General features: G+C 43.8%; 1 protein-coding gene across 6 annotated transcripts in view; it reads left to right on the top strand.

Annotated features, from left to right (window-relative positions):
• Positions 1-18927, top strand: part of HYDIN (HYDIN axonemal central pair apparatus protein) — a 468388-nt gene that overhangs the window by 310230 nt on the left and 139231 nt on the right. For 5 of the 6 annotated variants that reach the window (XR_011972958.1, XM_072636609.1, XM_072636608.1 and 2 more), the window contains 8 exons: positions 403-530; positions 665-856; positions 2699-2848; positions 7730-7969; positions 9661-9820; positions 15871-16053; positions 17603-17650; positions 18731-18910. Coding sequence is in view for 5 of the 6 variants with exons in the window: in XM_072636609.1 (XP_072492710.1) it covers positions 403-530; positions 665-856; positions 2699-2848; positions 7730-7969; positions 9661-9820; positions 15871-16053; positions 17603-17650; positions 18731-18910 (1281 nt within the window). In the remaining variant the exon portion in view is untranslated. The remainder of the gene's footprint in view (positions 1-402; positions 531-664; positions 857-2698; positions 2849-7729; positions 7970-9660; positions 9821-15870; positions 16054-17602; positions 17651-18730; positions 18911-18927) is intronic. The other variant, XM_072636610.1, reaches the window with a different exon arrangement.

The following is an 18927-nucleotide window of genomic DNA, read 5'->3' as shown; positions in this document are numbered from 1 at the left end:
TAAGCAAGTCTTCTTCACTTTGGGTCTATGAACTTATTTATGTGACATTTTGATAACTATATTTCAGAATCAGTTTCCTCAACAATCATATGCTTTGTTTTATGCATTTTTAAAAAATGCATTTTATGCATTGTGAGAAGGGGCCCATCAGCTTTACCAAACTCCCAGAGGGATCCATAACACAAAAAAAGGCCAAGAACTGCTGTTTCCCAAGTGTGGGTTGGACCAGATGCCCTCCTGAGGCCTCCTGCAGCTCCAGGATGCTGTGGTTATCAGAGCCTGGGTCAGGATAGATGCTGGGAAGATTCATTTTTGATCCCCCTCCCAAAGGCCAGGGCCTTTCCCTACCCTTTAATCTTTCCTATCACATAGTGAAGAGATCTTCTTGCCATTCTGATCCAGGTTTTAGCGTACAGCTCGACCGTGTAAGAAATCTTCCTTTTTGTGAAACAGAAGCATTTGAGGTGAGATGTGATCCACTAGCAGCCAATCTTTCCGTCGGTAGCAAAGAAGTGATTCTGCCTATCAAGGTGAGGTGGAGCGTTCAGACTTGGATCTGAATTCAGTCTCATCACTTGACAGTCAGGGTGGTTCATTGTCCTTGCTCTGTCAGTCTCCCCATCAGGTGAGGGGATGTACTGACGTAACCTTCCACTCACTCTAGGTCTTAGGCGGGCCAACACTGCACATCTGCTTGCGTGCCAAGGTGACCATACCAGCTCTCTCTTTATCTCACGACAAATTGGAGTTTGACACTATCCAGTGTGGGCAATGCCAGGTAGCTACCATCCAACTTCACAACGACCTGCCAGTCCCCTGCGAGTGGTTCATCTCTAACCTTAAGCAGGTCTCAAAGGTAACCAGAGGAACAAACTCAGGGATCCCTGTTCTTGTGTCCAAGCAGTCTGATCCAGTAAATATCTATTGAGCTTTGACCACATTCAAAGTACTTTTTCTAGGCACTGGGAGACACAGAAAGAAATGACAGTGTCTCTGCTCTCATGAAGTTTAGGGGTGGGCTAAAAAGCATAATGCCTCTTAGTAACTAGAATATAAGCAGAATGGGACAAGCACCCCAAGAGATCATAAGAACTAATATTTTATACCCCTTTGAGGTTTGCAAAGCATTAGATATGTATGTATATGTTTATATACACATGTGTGTACATATGTGCACATGTGCACACATACATGTGTTTGTAGTGTGTGCGTGCACATGTGTGTATACAGGTATGTGGGTGCATGCATACATGCATGTTTGTACACACTTAGACACAATTTCTCATTTGACGGTCACAACAACCCTGGGAGCTAAGTGCTATCATTAACCTCATCTCGGGATGAGGAAACTGAGGCAGATAAGAAAAGATATAGCTTGTCCAGGGTTGCATAAGTATCTGAGGCAGGAATGGAACTCAGATCTTCCTGATCTCACCTACTGTAGATGGGAGGCATATTATAGATGGCTCACAATGTCAGGCATAGAAGGTTGGATTTAATTCAGTGCAGAGAGATGTGTGAGATAGTTAAAAAAGAAAGGTTAATAGGATAGTGGCATGACCAAGGAGAAGCTTTTGGAAGATTAATTTGGCAATGGGTTCTAGGATCAATTGAAAAGGAAAATGATTAGAAGGATAATTTGGATGTAATAAGAGCCTGGAAATGAAGAAATAAAGAAGATTCTATTTATATAAACATATGTTAACTTTTTTATTTTTAGTTTTCAACATTCACTTCCACAAGATTTTGAATTCCAATTTTTCTCCCCATCTCTCCCCTCCCCTACCCCAAGACAGTTTTCTGATTACCCCTTCCCCCAATCTGCCCTCCCTTGTATAATCCCCACTTCTTTTATCTCCTTCCTTTTTATTTTCCTATAGGGCAAAATAGGTTTCTCTACCTATATATCTTATTTTCCAGTTGTATGTAAAAACAATTTTTAACATTCGTATCTAAACATTTGTTCCGTGCACAAGCCTTAGGGAGGGTGTTGTCCGAGGTCCTACAATGCAGGCACCATTACCAGGGATAGAAACATTAGGATTTGACATCTAACTGAATAGGGAAGGAGTTGTGGGGGCTGGCAGCTGGAGGAATGCTCTTGAATTTGCGGGACGAGCAGGATATCCAAAGAAAGATACCCTGTGGACAGCTGAAAGTGTAGGACTGGAGCTCAGGGCAGAAGACGGAGCTGGAGAGAGATTTGGGAGTTAAGGGCACAGAGGTGAGAATTGGGAAGAGGAAGGGATTGCCCAGTAACATAGAAGAGAAAAGAGGGACAAGGATGGAACTCTGGAGAATATAGACTTTAAGAAATGGAAGGAACCAGATCAAGCAGGAAGAAAACCAGAATGATGCCTGTGGCCTTAGAATCAAAAGAAGGAGAAAGGGCCAAAAGGAGAGGGATGGTCAGCAGTCACATTTGATGTCGTATGCCTTGTAATGAATTTAAGGAGCTATTGTCCTGTTAAGACACAGAACATGGATTGTTTTCACATTGCATAGGGAAATCTTGTTTCTATCCGATCAGAATTGCTACAAACTCTGGTTTCTAGCCTGATTTGCTATGCTGGGGAATATATTAGAGTAATACAAACACCTTATCTTTTCTCAAAGATAAAAACATAAAACCCAAAAATATCAGGTCTATTCTCCATGAAAACGAATCTCATCAGCTGATTTTTTTTTTCAAAACCAGCTGGACAAACGCATGCCAAAATACTTAAGGAGGAAGCTCCGGCCAGAATTAAAGCCAAAGCCCCAGGCCTTTGATGTCGTGCCTATGTGTGGAGTCCTGGCAAGCGAAGACTGCTTCAACATCCAGGTCAAATTTATGCCATCAGAAGAGGTAAAACTTCAAGAGTGCCTAGAAAGGAAGGGGTATTTTAAGATGCTTCAGCAATAAAGTCTTAGGCTCAACTTACCTGAGATCCTAGGGGTCTAAGACAATATAATTGCTTTGGTCTCAAGGAAGCTGGACAGCCCAGTGTCTGGTATGTGCCAACACAGCTACCTTCTCAGGAAGCAGCTTCTGCTAAACCACTTGCTCCTGTTCTGAAAGTTATCAAGGTGACTGCCACTAACAAGAGTGACGCTGACTAAAGGCAGCCTGACCAGAGGGGAAATTTTAGTGTTCACCATCATGGAGGTCACATAGTTACAGGAGATGGGAAAGTCTAAGTTATGATGATGCCTATGGTTGGATGAGGTGAAGTGGTATTTATGGTGGTTGTTCAGTCGTCTCAGTCCTGTCTGATTTTTCGTGACCCCACTTGGGTTTTTCTTGGCAGAGATACCAGAGTGATTTGCCATTTCCTTCTCCAGCTTATTTTACAGGTGAGGAAACTGAGGCAAACAGGTTTAAGGGATTTGCCCAGAGTCACATACATAGTACGTGCCTGGGGCGAGATTTAAACTAGGGTCTTTCTGACTCCAGGCCTAGCACTCTATCCCTTGTGCCACCTGGCTGCCCTGAAGTTATAAGACTGTGGGAATTGGGAATGAACAGGAAGTGGGGCACCATTTTCCCTTATTCTACCTAGCACTTTCAATTTCACTTGGAACACATCTAATGGGGATTGAAGGAAATTGCCTCATCCCAGGTCTACCCAGCTTCCCTATCAAAGAGAGATACAAGACTTAAAAGGAACTCTCAGATTACAATTTAGATAAAGGTTTGGACTGATATTGTCCCAGTCACTACAGGAGAAAAGCAATTTAAAATATTTAATGTTTAAGGAATTTTTCTAGATAGATGGTTAAACCACAGAAGAGCTGAAGTAGCCTCTGAGACTACTAGTTAAAAGAGCTGAAGAGATCCCCTCCCTTGTGGAGGAAGAGGCCATGTAGCATCTGAAGACCAGCAGATGTTAGCATAGAACCTCAGAACTCACCAGAGAAATTAGCTTGCTTCTCAGTAACACCAACAATGAACCAGCAACTCTGCATCAGAGGCAGAGAAAGGTTCCAAATAATACACCACTTTGGGAACAGGAATTGCTCTAGATATACTGAGTCCCCAGCCATGTGTGTCCCTCCACACATGTTTCCTAGCCATATAAGGTCTGCGTGTGCCCCTTCTCCCACTAATGATATGGTAACCTGTCAGAGAGTGTGCTCCTGTACGTATGGAAGATCTTTCTTGTCATTTATTTTGTTATCTTAATTAATTAAGCATCTTTGACTTTAAACTAATGTATTCGCTGGTTAGTTGATGAAAGAAACACATCAATGGCTAGGGGAAAGGTCTATGAGCTAGGCTTTTGAGTGAATGATAACCCACAGTGTAGACTGAACCTGGATAGTTTTCAGAGGACCCACATGTAAAGTATACCTCAAGGACTACATACTCCACCCAAATCACTCCTCCTTTTCAGTGCTAAATTCTTCAATAAGTTTTCTCTCTCCAACAATTCCACTGGGTCCTGCCACCTCTAGTCTAGGGGTTGTTCTCACAGGTCACCAAAGACCTAAACACCAAGTCTTTCAGTCCTCATCCTACTTAACCCCTATTTAGTTTTTGGAATTCTCCTAGCCTCCTTGGCTTCAAAGACATCACACTCCTGATGGCCATCCACTTCTCTAACACTGTTTCTCCATCTCTATTGACTCCGCATTCCCTTCCCAACCTAGTGGAGCTGTTCTCCCAACAGTCTATTCTTGCACCGCTTTTCTTCTCTTTCCCTCAGCAATCTCTTTCCCTCTTAGTAGCTTGAACTACTACCACCTTTATGCAAATGACACCCAAATCTGTATATCATAGATCACAAATGATTCTGGAACCTTCAATATCCAGGATCCAGTGTGGGGTATGGGGGGGGGAGGGTAATCATAATTAGAGAAATATGACTCAAATTCCCCCATACAGGGCATTCTCTACAAAGAGACTAAGAACTGTAAGTCAAGTAGCAAAGCCTTTAACTAAAACAGAGCAGCAAAATTGAGTGTGTGTTTTTAAATTAGGCGTACTAGCATATGTCAACAAGTCGTCCATAAACTCTAGTCTTAGAGAATTGTCTGAGTCACTAAAAAATTGTGACTTTCCCAACATATAAAGAATGTGTGTCTGGGGTAGGACTTGAACCCAGGGCTTCTGATCCCAAGGCCAGCCTTCTGTCATGTACATGTTGCTAATCAAACTAAAATAGATAACAAGTAAGAACCTTCCTATACACACAAAAAGTACTCCTATGCATTTCCATAGTGGGTAAAGGAATGCCTCCCCTTCCTCTTTCCCATTTCTCCTTCCCTTTCTTAGGAGTTATGCTTTGGCTGGAAAATCTCTTCTAGCTCTGGCTCTCAGCCATCTGCCATGTTTCCTGCTGCTCCATTCTCACCCTGGAGCTGCATCTCTTTCACCTTTTTGCTGATAATCATCCCTATGTTCCTGATGCCTGGAATGATCTCCCTCTTCCTCTCCCCTTCACCCATTGAATTCCTACCTAATTCTTAAATCTCAATTCAGTGTCCACCTCCTATATGAAGACTTCATTGATGTCCCCTCCCTAACCACCTCCACCACCTCCATTCTCACATAACACTTTGTTATTCTACCCTCTCAAAAATTTACTATGTAACATTGTGTGTTATAGTTTGTGTGTTTCTACCTTGGCCCCCTTCTAAGCTGTAGCCCCTATAAGCTCCATGAGGACAGGGCAGTGCGTTACCCAGATCTCCTACCTCCCATCATTTCTTCCACCCTGCTTTCTACTTCAGTAGACTCTTAATGACCTTCTTCTCCTTGATAGTCTCTTCCCTCTAGGTTTTCATAATACCACCCTCTCCTGGTTCTCCTCTTACCTCTCTGACTGCTCCTTCTCATTCTTCTTTGCTGGATTTTCAGGTCATCCCTGCTAACTGTGGGTGTCCTGTCTTCCCTTCTTCCACTATACCATTTCACTTGGAGATCTCATCAACTTCCATAGATTCAGTTATCATCTCTGTGTTGATGGATGATCCTCACATACACTAATCTAGCTTTGCTAACCACCAGCCTCACATCTCTAACTGTCTGTTGGACATCTCAAACTGGATGTCTCATGGACTTCTCAAACTCAGCAATTCCAAAGTTGAATTAGTTATCTTTCCTCTAATACCTTTCCCTCTACCTCACTTCCCTAATTCCATTGAAGGCATCATTATTCTCCTTGTAACCCAGGTTTACAACTGGCATATCCTCTTTCACTCCTCAGTCTTTCACCTCCCATATCACTCTGTTGCCACTGTCCGTCAGTTTAACCTCCAGTACAACTCTTGTGCCTACTGTCTTTTCTCCTCTGACATGGCTACCATCCGGTCACAGAGCCTCATCTTCTCACACCTGGACTATAGCAAGAGCCTGCTGGTTGATTCTCTCCCCCTGCCCAAGTCTATCTTCCACTCTGCTGTGCTAGCTGTCTTAAGGAGCCCATCTAACCCTATCACCTCCATATTCAGTAAACTTCAGCAGCTCCCAGTCAACTCCAGGATCAAGTACAAAATCTTCTGTTTGGTGTTCAGACCCCTTCACAGCCTGCCCTGCCCCACACCTTTCCAGTCTTCTTCAACATTACTCACCATCACATACTCCTATTTATAGTGACACTGACCTCCCTGTTGGTCCTCCCACAAGACACTCCATCTCTCAGCTCACAGCATTTTCCCTAGCTGTCTCCCTTACCTGGAATGCTTTCCCTCTTCATCTCTAATCCCTGAGTTCCCTAGCTTCCTTTAAATCTCAGATCAAATCCTACTTTCTACAGGAAGTCTTTCCAGATTCCCTTTAGTACTAGTGCTTTCCCTCTGTTAATTATCTCCAATTTATGCTGTATATGGGTTGTTTATACATAGGGGGTTTTTGTATGTTGTCTCCCCATTTGATTGTGAGCTTCTTGAGGGCAGGGACAGTCTTTTGCCTTTCTTTATAACCCTAGCACTTAGCACAGTCCCTGGCACAACATGTGCACTTAATAAAGGTTTATTGACTGACTGATTAACCTCATACTGAAAACTGTCAAAAATTTACAAAAGATGGGAATGCTCAGCATTGGAGGGACTGTGGAAAGAAGAACACACTATTGGTGTGAATAGGTCCAACCATTCTGTAAATACAGTTTGAAATTACAGTGAGTAACTAAAATATCTATATCTTTTGAGGGGGATACCCCTGCCAGGCATCAACCCCAAGAAGACCAAAGATAGAAAGGGCTCGTGTACACTAAAATATTTCTATCAGCATTGTTTGTAATAGCCAAGGACTGGAAACAAAGTAGATGCCCATCAACCGGGAATTAGTTAAATAAACTTCAATCCCTGAATATAATTAAGTATCATTATATTGCATGGGAAGATTTAGAAGAAATAATAGAAAATGAAGTAAGTAGAGGTAGGAAATCAGTATACACAATAATCCTGAATGTCATGTAATTATTATAACCAAGCCTGGCTCTAATGAGATGAGAAAATGTCTTTCCCTCTTTTGCAAAAGTGGAGAGTTATAGGTATGGAATGTGACTAGGCAATGTTGGATTTCGCTGATATGTTGGTCAATTTTGCTGAACTCTGTGTATGTGTCTACCTACATGTGAATTCTTCTAGGACAATTTAATTTGAAAAGTTTTCTACCATATCCAATGATGGACCAGTTCCAAGAATCCATTGGGTTTGGGCTTCCCAAACCAGGAAGCAGAAAGGTGTCTCCAGACTCTTACTTTGATGGTATTTTTCTGTTTCTGTCCTTTTCCCTCCTCAGAAATTCTATAGCCAGAACCTGATCATGAATATCGTTCACAGCCCCCAGAAGCTGCCTTTGTTCGTCCAAGGTTCTGGACTAGAGCCCCGCCTGGATTTTAGCCCCTCTGTTCTAGAGTTGGGACCTTTGCTACCTTTTGCTTCTGGTGATGAGGCAGAGATCACAGTGAAGAATCCTTGCAATTTTCCCATCGAGTTTTATTCCCTAGAATTTGATCAGGAATATCTTTTAGAAGAGAAGGTAAGAAAAGCCCATATCCATTGCAGGCTTGTAGTAAATCAATCTCCTGCGTATCCCTGGGGTTAAAAGAGGGGTACTTGTGAAAGGGACCAAAGGTATCTCAAGGCTATTGGGCTTTAAATCAACACTTGACTTAATCTAGGTTTCAGAGAGCAAGTTCAGGAGCAAATTCCCTCTCAGGAAGGGAGAAAAGCCTAAGGATCAATTTTTTAAAAAATCTATCCAGAAACTTTTTTCAAATCATTTAGGACAATTCACACATTCAGTAAATATCTACTGAACCACCTGGAGGAGTCAATATAGAAAGAATAAGTCAGGAGGATTTGGGTTCAAGTCTGACCTCAGGCACTTGTCACTTCCCAGCTGTGTGACCTTGGGCAAGTCACTTAACCCCAATTGCCTTGCCTTCCCCCTCCAAAAAAAAAAGAGAGATTAGAAGAGAGTTTAAGAGAGAACCTTATGAATGTACTCGTCTGGAGAGAGGAACAACTGGGGGTGGGGATGAAAGGCAAGGAACCAGCAAAGGAAACCAAGAAGAAGGCATCAGTAAGTGCAGGTAGGAGAAAGGGTCAAGTAGGCAGGTAGGGGAGGTTAGCTCTGACATTTGTTTTTTGTTTTGTTTGGTTTGGTTTGGTTTTTGTTTTTGTTTTTTAGGCAGTGGGGTTAAGTGACTGGTTCAGAGTCACATAGTTACTAAGGGTCTGAGGCTAGATTTGAACTCAGGTCCTCCTAACTTCAGGGCTCTATCCACTGTACCACTGAGCTACACCATGGCATTTGCTGTAAGAGCAAGATGGAGCCTGAAGAAAGGCCCCGCCTGACAATTAAGACCTTAGTGTGGATGATACGTTTCTTTTGTGTAATCAGGAGGCAACCCAGCCACCCTTGGCCTCTACTTTCCTCACATACCAGTACTCCCCTTCTGGGTCTACCCAGGTGACATCAGGCTACTCCAGACTTTCCTGGAGCTACCAGCCCTCGTGCTACAAAGCACAGGTGTCTATTTGAAGAACATATATGACAGTAGCCACAAGCCCAGTCACCGCAGCCTTGCGTCAGACCACAGATATGTGAAGGGGCCACCTGAGCATACACAGCACATTTTACATGTCTTCCAGAGCAGCTGTTTTGTAGGAGCTGAATTATAATCCCCATCTTTATGAGAATAAGAACAAGACATAAAAGATACACATAGGCCATCAAGACAAGACCTCTGTGTTGTTCCAGTCTTGCTCCCTAGACTCCTAATGTAAACAATGATGAAACAAATGTGAAGACCTCTCACCAACTCCTGATCTCTCCAACTATAAAAAATGAAAGTTCATACAGTGTGGATTCACAAATAAATCGCTGGAAAATAGTTTTCAAATAGGAAACATTCGGTATTCGAGTGAAGAGAAATAAGGACCCCCTTTCGCCAAAAGTTCTACTTTCTGAGGTTTTCCAGGATTTGAGAATCCTACCTGCCTTGAACCCCTAGCACTTTAGGAAAAAACAAAAACAAAACCACAGTCCTTGGGATAAAAGAAAGACACTAGAGATTCCACCAGGCCTTTGAGACACAAGATCATGGAGGGAACAAATGATCAAGAAAAGCTCACCTAGATATTAAACCACTTCTAATCTGAATAAGTCTAATGGGGGGGAAAGCGTTTGAGAAACCAACTATGCCTTTCTTCCCCTTGGTATAGATTCTTCGAAACCTAAAAGGTTACGACGCCTGTCGTACTCTTCTCCTGCCACCTCGTGCCCCGGGAGAAAAGTTGCCCCCTGAAGTCATTGAGTATTATAAGGAAGTGGTCCGCCTTAGGGAAGAACAAAAGAACAGGCCTGTGGATGCACAAGAAAACGGTGAGAGCCAAGGACAGAAGCGTGGGCAAAGCGTGGACACAGGGCAGTGCACCTTCTCCCCCATGCTCCCCCACTTCTGTTTGGGACCATGGTGAAAGTGGCAGGAGGAGGGAGACACAACTAGCAACCCGCCAACCCCTGGTTGGCTGCCATCCCTGTCAAGGAATGGAATGAGACCACACTGCTTGCTTCTCAGCCATTGTGCCCACACCTGTTTTTTAGGCCCTACCTCATTCCCTTATTCTTCCTCTAGTTTGGTCCCATACCTTCCTCCAATCCCCCCTAACCCTCACCCCTGCCTGGTGAGGAATCCTCAAGGCTAGCCCTTTGATTCTTGGAGATCTGCCCTATGGGAGATACATGATCTAGCTACTGGGGTCTGCCCAATGCATCCTGAATCCTCTCTAAGTGGCCAGCTCAGATTTCTGAGCAGTCTGATCACAGCACTGTCAGGTCACCCAGCCTCCAATATTAAATATCTCTCATCTCCTTCTGAGCGTCCTGATAGCAGAATCCAATCCCTCTTTCTCTTCCCCATCCTCAGCCACACCCTTTCATGAAGACCGGTTTGCTCTTTTAAGGATTGTTTACCAAGAAAAGGAGTGAATTTAGAAATTTTGCCCTGGGGTCAGGTGATTAAAACCACAGATACGCGATCCAGCCAGAAGAGGCTGTGATCAGCTCCAAACTCAAGTCAACCAAAGCCCCCAGAGCTTCAGGCCAGCGAGTCTCCAGTCATCTCTCTGGGGAGGGACCTTCATGATTGCCTCTTCTTTCCAGGATTCCCTCCATACCACATCTATCCAGTTTCCAGCTGCCTGGGCTCATTCTGTAAACATATTGTACAGCCAATGCTAAGCCCTCAGTCAATCATGCCTGGCAGAGATTTGGTTTTCTGTTATGAAAAAAGAATTGAGACAGCACTAAGACTTTTGGGACAATCTGTATTTCTTTGTGGGACCTTTAACCTGGTATTGAGCCCTGGCAGCTTCTGAATACTACAAGTTGCATATGAATTGCTAATCTATATCCACCACAGAGGCATCCATCCACACCAATGAAAGGGACGGAAGAGTGATGGTGGGGAGGAAATGTCAGGGTCAAAAGGGGGATATGGAAGATAATAGAGTCAGATACATGTTTTTATAAGGCAGGATTCATTCCCTTTCCACGGATCCCCTTCAAAATGAGAGAAAAGTAAGTAATACACCCCACCCCTTGCCAAACTCAAGCATTAACCAGTTTTAACCCAACTCTCCAGCCTGTCCAAAGTCTTTCCTCCCAGTCCTCAGAGTTTCTTACCTAGCAGGCAAGAACCCAGAGGAGAGGAAAACAGTCTTGACATGAGGAAGGGAAACAGAGAACGTTCCCACCATGCCTCTTGGGCAACTGGGCCCTCCCTTGTCCCCTGAAGCCCAACCACATGGCATCACATAGCTTGGGTTGTTCTCATAGTCCTAGAACCGCCCTTCTAGGCACAGGGCTGCTGGTGTTGTTCCACATCAGCCCCTCAGCATCCACCACAGCAAGCCCTCTTCTGAAACCCATGCTTCACTGAGCCGTCATCTTTTCACCATCCTATTGCCTACTGAAGCTTACCTGTCCTATATCTCATGCCATCAAGTCCCATCATTCTTTGCCTTCCTAGGTGAGAGTAAACTGATCTGCTAAACTTATCAATGCTATTGGCTTAAGGGAACAGAAGAAAGTGGTCTAATCACCCCCACGGTGTGTTCTTCGCTTATATTTTCTTAATAATAGCTAACATTTTATATGGTGTTTAAGGGTTTACAAAGTATTTTAAATATGTTATATCACTTGATCATGACAATGATGCTGTGAGGGTAGGAGCTGTTATTATCCCAATTCTGTAGAAAAATAACAGAGGGAGACAGAGGTTAAGTGACTTGGCAGATCCATACAGCTAATAAGAGTCTGAGACACTTATTAGAATTTGAACTCAAGTTTTCCTGATGACAAGCCCAAATTGGTTTTACCAACTGCACCACCTGTCTACCAGCTCCTATGCTGGAAGCAGAATGATATTGTAGAGTAAGCATTCCCGGCTCTAGAATCAGGGTTTGGGTTCAAATTTCTCCACTGACACTACTTTCGCAAATCACTTCATCATCTTGGGCCTCAGTCTCCTTATCTGTAAAAATGAGGGTGTTGGTCTAGATCATCAGCCCTGAGGTCCCAATCAGCTCTAGACTTAGGATCCTATGATATATACAGTATTTCCAAAACCTGGAAATTTACTATTTTTGCTATTTTACTATTATGCCTCAAAGTCCTGTGGTGACAGGCAAGTGATGAAGCAGCAGGTGTAGATACACTGGGAATTGTAGTCACAACCCTGCACACAGGCAGCCCATGCCATAGGGTCATTTCTCATGGAAGCAGCAGTGGGGCTCAGCAGCCCCCTGGGTGTCTGAGCAGCCTTTTAAGTATTACACTGCTCACCTCCAGGTGTGAGGAAGAGGACTAGAAAGGGTGCCCTAAACACTGTCTGCTTACACAACCCTGACCTGATTACTGTGGCAGGAGAGGAATCCCACTATGCAGCTGAAACACAAAAAGATGTACAAAATGTACAAAAACATCTACAAAGATGATTCCATTCACCATCAGCACGTAGAACATGCACACACTTACAGACAACACAAAATCCAGTAGACCTGAGAGATGAACTGCTGTTCTTGCAAGAGAACTCAACAAGTTATCACATCCAAATAGCAGCCTTGAGTGAAACAAGGTTGGCAAATGAAGTCCAGCTTACTGAAGTTGGAGCTGGATGCACATTTTTCTGGAGTGGCCACAGTGAAGGAGAGCACTGTGAAGCTGGCATGAGTTTTGCAAACAAAATTAATTTAATCAACAAGCTGGTATATCTGCCAAAAGGAGTGAATGACAGGCTCAAGACAAAGCGATTGCCACTCACAGGAAAATACTTTGCCACCATCATCAATGTCTATGCTCCCACCATGACAAACCCTGATGAAGTCATAGAAAAATTTTATGAAGACCTAGAGACCCTTATCATCAATGTACCAAAAGAGGACAAGCTTATAATTCTGGGTGACTTTAATGCTAGAGTAGGCTCAGACTACCAGACTTGGCAGGGAGTCGTAGGAAGGAATGGAGTTGGAAATGGCAACAGCAATGGTCACTCACTGCTGAAGACTAGTGCATCACATGACCTCATCACCAACACTGTCTGCCATTTATCTAAATGCAACAAAACTTCATGGACACACCCTCGCAACAAACACTGGTATCTAATAGATTATGTGATTGTAAGGAGAAGAGACAGACAAGATATGAGAGTGACAAAAGCAATGTGTGGTGCCGAGTGCTGGACTGATCACAGACTTATCCTCTGCAAGCTAGATATTTGTATTCATCAAAAGCACCAACCCCAAGGCAAAATGACTAACAGAAGAATTAAAGTCAACCAATTAGAGTTACTCTCTGAGTGTGAACAGTTTGTTGCTAATTTGGAGGGAAAATTGAGCCAACACACATTTGGCCAGAGTGGAGCAGAAAAGGAGTGGGCAGCTTTCAGACTGGTTTGATGAAAATGATGGGGAAATTCAGAAGCTGCTAAATGGAAAACATGAACTCCCCAGGACTTACCAGCAGTTTAGTCTATCCACCTCTAAGAAGGCAGCATTTAATTCCATCAAAAGCAAAGTGCAAGCAAATCTTAGAGAGATGCAGGATCCTGGCTCAGTAAGAAGGCTGATGAAATTCAGTTTTATGCTGATAGGAACCACCCAAAGCACTTTTATGATTTCCTGAAAGCTATTTATAGACCAAAAACCTATGGTGCATCGAAACTACTCAGTGCTGATGGAGCCATATTGATTAGTGATAATGACATGATCATAGAGAGATGGACTGAACACTTCCATAGTGTTCTCAGTAGACCATCATCAATCAACGCTGAGATCATTGATCGTTTACCTCATGTTGAAATCAATCCCTCCTTAGTTGAACTTCCAACTGAAGAAGAGGTTTTGAGGGCCATTAGGCTCCTTTCATGTGGCAAAGCACCTGGTGCTGATTCTTTTCCAGCTGATATTTACAAGGTAGGGGGACCATTGCTCATACAAAAGCTGACTAAAATTTTACAGATTATGTGGCAAGAGGAGGTTATCCCTCAGGAGTTAAAGGATGCCTCCATTGTCCATCTCTATAAAGGTAAAGGGAATAGATTGTCCTGTAACAATCACAGGGGAGTCTCTCTCTTAGTCATTACTGGCAGGATTCTTGCTAGTCCTCCTTAATAGGCTGATCCCTCACCTGGAAGATGGTCATATACCTGAGAGCCAGTGTAGCTTCAGAAAGGGCCAAGGAACAGTCAATATGGTGTTTGATGCCTGACAACTCCAGGAGAAATGCCAAGAGCAGAACAGAGGTCTGCCCAACATTTGTAGATCTGACCAAGACCTTTGACACTGTTAGTCATGAGGGCTTATGGAAAATTATGTCAAAATTTGGTTGCCTAGAGAAGTTCATCAGTATTGGACATCAATTTCATGATGGCGTGTTTGCCTGGGTTTTGGATAGTGGACAATGCTCTTGTGCCTTCCCAGTCACCAGTGGAGTGAAACAGGGCTGTGTGCTTTTTAGCATGATGTTTTCAGCCATGCTGTCAAATGCTTTCAATGAGGATGAACACAGCCTCAAGGTCACCATACTGATGGTAAGTTCTTCAGTTTGAAAAGGCTACAAGCCAAGACCAAAGTGAAGGGAGTGTTGGTGCATGATTTTCTGTTTGCAGATGATTGTGCCCTCAGTGCAGCCTCTGAAGCTAAGATGCAACAAAGTATGGATCAATTCTCTTCTGCCTGTGCTAATTTTGGCCTAATAATTAACTCCAAAAAAACACAGGTGCTCCATCAACCACCACCACACCATCCATATGTGGAACCATTGCTTAAAAAAATGGAGAAGTTTTGAATGCTGTGGATAAGTTCACTTACCTTGCTAGTGTACTTTCCAGGGATGTACACATTGACAATGAGGTTGATGCACACATTGCCAGAGCTAGCTCAGTGTTTGGGAGGCTCTGAAGAAAAGTTTGGGAGCGAAGAGGTATTAGACTGACTACCAAACTGAAGACTGACTACCAAACTGAAGACTGACTACCAAACAGAGCTGTTGTGCTGACCTCATTGTTGTATGCCTGTGAAACATGGACAGTCTATCAGCACCATGCCAGGAAGCTGAATTGCTTCCATTTGAACTGTCTTAGGAAGATTCTGAGGATCACCTGACAGGATAAGGTACCAGACACTGAAGTCCTTGCTTGAGCTGAACTGCCAAGTATTCAAACTTTGCTACAGAGAGTAACTCTGATGGGCTGACCATGTTGTTCGAATGCAAAATGTACACTTGCCAAAAAGACTATTTTTATGGAGTACTCACATGGGGCAGATGATCACATAGTGGTCAGAAGAAAGCATACAAGGACACTCTCAAGGTCTCTCTGAAGAACTTTGGAACATGGAAGACACTGGCACAGGACCACTCAGCATGGTGTGCCCACATCAGAACAGGTGCTGTACTCTTTGAGCAAAGCAAAATTGAGACAGCGCAAAGTAAATGTAGGATGCACGAATGGAATATCCACCCCAAATGTTCACATGGACTATCTGTGCCCAACCTGTGGTAGAGCATTCCAAGCTTGTATTGGTCTGATCAGCCACAGTCAGACACACTGAAACTTCACTTTATCATGGTGATGTCATTTTGGTCCTCTTTGAGAATGAAGGACAACAACCAATTTCCAAAACCTAATACAGCAACTTTGCACAGCTGATGGGAAAACTGCCTGAAAATGATCCAGGACAAACAACTTTGAGTCTGCCTGGGGGCAGAAAGGAGCAGTTTGGAAGAGCTTCAATTCTCTACTTTCTATATTCTGAAGTGAACAATGCTTTCAGTACTTTTCTCTCTTCCTTCTTCCCTCTCCCCCCTCTCTGTCTCTGTCTCATTGTCTCCTTGCTCCCTCCTTCTCTGAGTTCTTTTGGTTTTTCCCACAGTTGATGATGAAGAATCCCACAGCACCGAGCCTGGGGTTCCATCCAGTGTGAAGCGGAGCTCTCTTAGCAGAGGCATCTCTCTTACATCCAACCTTGAAGAGCGGCATTTACCACGAGGTGACTCTCGAAATTTTCACGAAGAAGAAGAGGAAGAGGACAACTTAGACAGATTTTTCTCCCATGGTAAGTGCCTTGGCCCAGTGGAGACCAACTCAATAGAAATGAGGACCACTAAAACGTATCTAAGGAACCCTGTGGGCCACATGTTGACTTAGTTTTAAAATGTATCAATACCTATGTTTCATTGAATTTTTATGTATTTTTGTTCAATATTTCCTAGTTGCATTTTTATCTGGCTCAGGCACCCTTGGGAGTGCCATGGATGTGACATGTTTGTGCCCTAGCCCCTCAGGGCCAGTTTGATCTAATCAGGAACAGCCTGAGGCCTGACCATAGAGTGGAGCAAGCTCATTTCTGGTGGTCTTTCCTTTCCCAGAGTTAGGCATCTAACACCCTCCCTGCTTGTCTTTTATTGCCTTGTCCATAACATTAAATGGGTCATCACCACCTGCTGTATTTTTATAGTAGATATAAAATCTCAAGGAAAGCAAATCACCTCAGATCAGCATTCGTATTTTCCCTTCTCCCGTACTACAGGTTTTGGAATCAGAGACCTAGGTTCAAATCCCACCCCTGCTTACTACCTGTGTGACCTTAGGCAAGTCATGTCACTTCCCTGGGCCTCAGTTTCCTCATCTATAAAAAACAAACAAAGGAGGAGTTGGATTAGCTAGCCTCTGAAGTCCCTGCACTCTAAGTCTGCGATCCTCAGAGAAACAGAATAATCACAGTCATGCCTTCCAATCCCTTCCTGCCTTCTCCCTCTTAAAATGAAAATCTTTGGTTGTCTCAAGCTCGATTGTACGTACTTATTTATTACAAGAATTTGTTCTCTCTCTCATCCTCTGCTCTATCAGCTGAACAATAAACAAAAGACAAAGTCCTCACAGCACACCCACACTGCCAGGTGAAACAAGTGCCCTCATTGGCCACAGCCCAGTCTGAATTTTAAGTCCATCACTTCCATTGTCTTCAGCCCCCTGTACTGACCAAATCCTGTGCCTGCCTGCCTTTACAGTCTCTTAAAATTCAGGCCCTCTGGTGTGTTTTCCTTTCAACTCAATTGCTGTATTGAATTGCATTGTATAGGGAAAGACCAAAGCACATTCCATAGGGAATAATATATATTTGGATACACAAAAGACCAAAGGAAGATTCTATTTCGTTCAATTTAATCTAGCAAAAAAATTTCTAAGCAGCTGCAAAGCCCTGTGCTGAGCTGTAGTGGGGTACCAAGATGTAAAATGATGACATCCTGCCCCCAGAAGCATGATGGCCATCGGATGGGGTTGTGATTGCACACACATAAGTGTTCCACAAGGGAGAAGGGGGCAAAGTTGGGATCAAAGATATGTGCCTTGGGGAAAACTGAAGCAGGGACCTTGCATTCGGGGGAAGGGGGCAGTCAAGGATTCTTCATGGAAGAGATGGGACTTGAAGGGAGAGGAAGCCAGAAGGCAGGAAGGAACCCCAGAAGGGAGGGTGGAGGGCCTCCAGTGCTAGCCTAGGGAGTTCACCTTTCAGCCTTCTTCTAGGCAATAGGAAGCAACTGAAGGTGTTTTTTTAATGAGACAGTGATGTAGGATGTGATTTAGAAATGTTGTTTTGGCAGCTATGGAAAGGCTGGAGCGGAGAAGGGAGAGACTGGAAACAAGAGCAGGTAGGCATCTTCTCAGTCCAGGCAAGAGGCAAAGAGGAGCTGATGTGAGGCAATGGCACGTGGCCAGAGGAGGGGGGATGTGGGAGATGAGAGGGAAGAAACTGACCCCTAGTCACTTGGAGGGTGGTGGTGTCCTCAATAGAGAAAGGGGAAAAGGTTGAGAGAGGAAGAAGATGAATCCAGTTTGGGATTTTCAAACTGGGAACTGAGTCCCTGGGTCCAGTGAGACATGCGGGTGGATGTGTCCAACAGGGATGGGGTCTTTGGGAAGTAAAGGACACAAGGTGAGAAGATGTGAGTAGAGGCAGAAGCTGGTGATAAGGACAGCATGCAAACCAGAGAAACGGCAAGAGCTGGGAGAGAGCCGCCTTGAGGTTCTGTTTCACCCCTTTCCCCTACACTGCCCAGAATGCTACCGCGTACCTTGTCCCAGAATGATGAGCAGTTCTGGACCAGGGTGGGAGAGGTCCGTTTAACACCTCTCAGAGAGAAGGAGGCCCGTCCTAAGCAAAGGCTTGGAAAGTGAGCTTTAAGTCAGGAACTGCCCAGACGGGTTGTCAAAATATAAAGACATCCATTCATCGCGCTCCATAGATTGACAAATGACTTTAAATAGGGCATCTTGTGCGTCCTTTGCACTTTAGAAAATGTTAAGCCCTTGAAAACAAGTTAGAAACTGGAAACTAATTTGATGACATCTATAAGCAGTAACTCTGGTTTCTTCAAAAGTGCCTCCATTTCCATATTTCTCTGGTCACCTCTGCAGGACCCTGTCTTGCCCCTAGTCACCTACCCCTTACTCCTAGGTTGCAGTCACCCCCAGGCTATCTGGATGGGGAACCCTTGGTAAGGAAATACCCTCTACTGGTACAGGTAAAGGTGTAGTCTTAGAAAGTTAGCTGGGATGCTGAGATAATAAGTCACTTGCCCATCTCCATTTTTATTATAATAGAAATCCTTTCAAAGTTACCTATGCAGGTAACTGACTAAAATAATCCTGGAGATTAAAATATAGGTTACCCCCTCTCATTCATATCACTCCACATAAATTCTATATAATTGTGTGTGTGTGTTTTTAAGTTACTGAAAAACCACAAAGCACCAGTGAGACCCGTTCCACGGATGAAGTTGGAGAAATCGATAATAACCCAGTGAGCAGATCCATAGCTCGGCACCTGGGTATTTCTACTTCCCCTGAAAGCCATGTAGCGAAGCATCGAAGAGGCATTGCCATCATCATACATGGATCACCATTGTCAGGTACACAGACAACCCTG

Source organism: Notamacropus eugenii, chromosome 1 (genome assembly GCF_028372415.1).
Source record: "Notamacropus eugenii isolate mMacEug1 chromosome 1, mMacEug1.pri_v2, whole genome shotgun sequence".
NCBI lineage: Eukaryota > Metazoa > Chordata > Mammalia > Diprotodontia > Macropodidae > Notamacropus > Notamacropus eugenii.
This window is presented reverse-complemented; position numbering and strand designations above follow the sequence as displayed.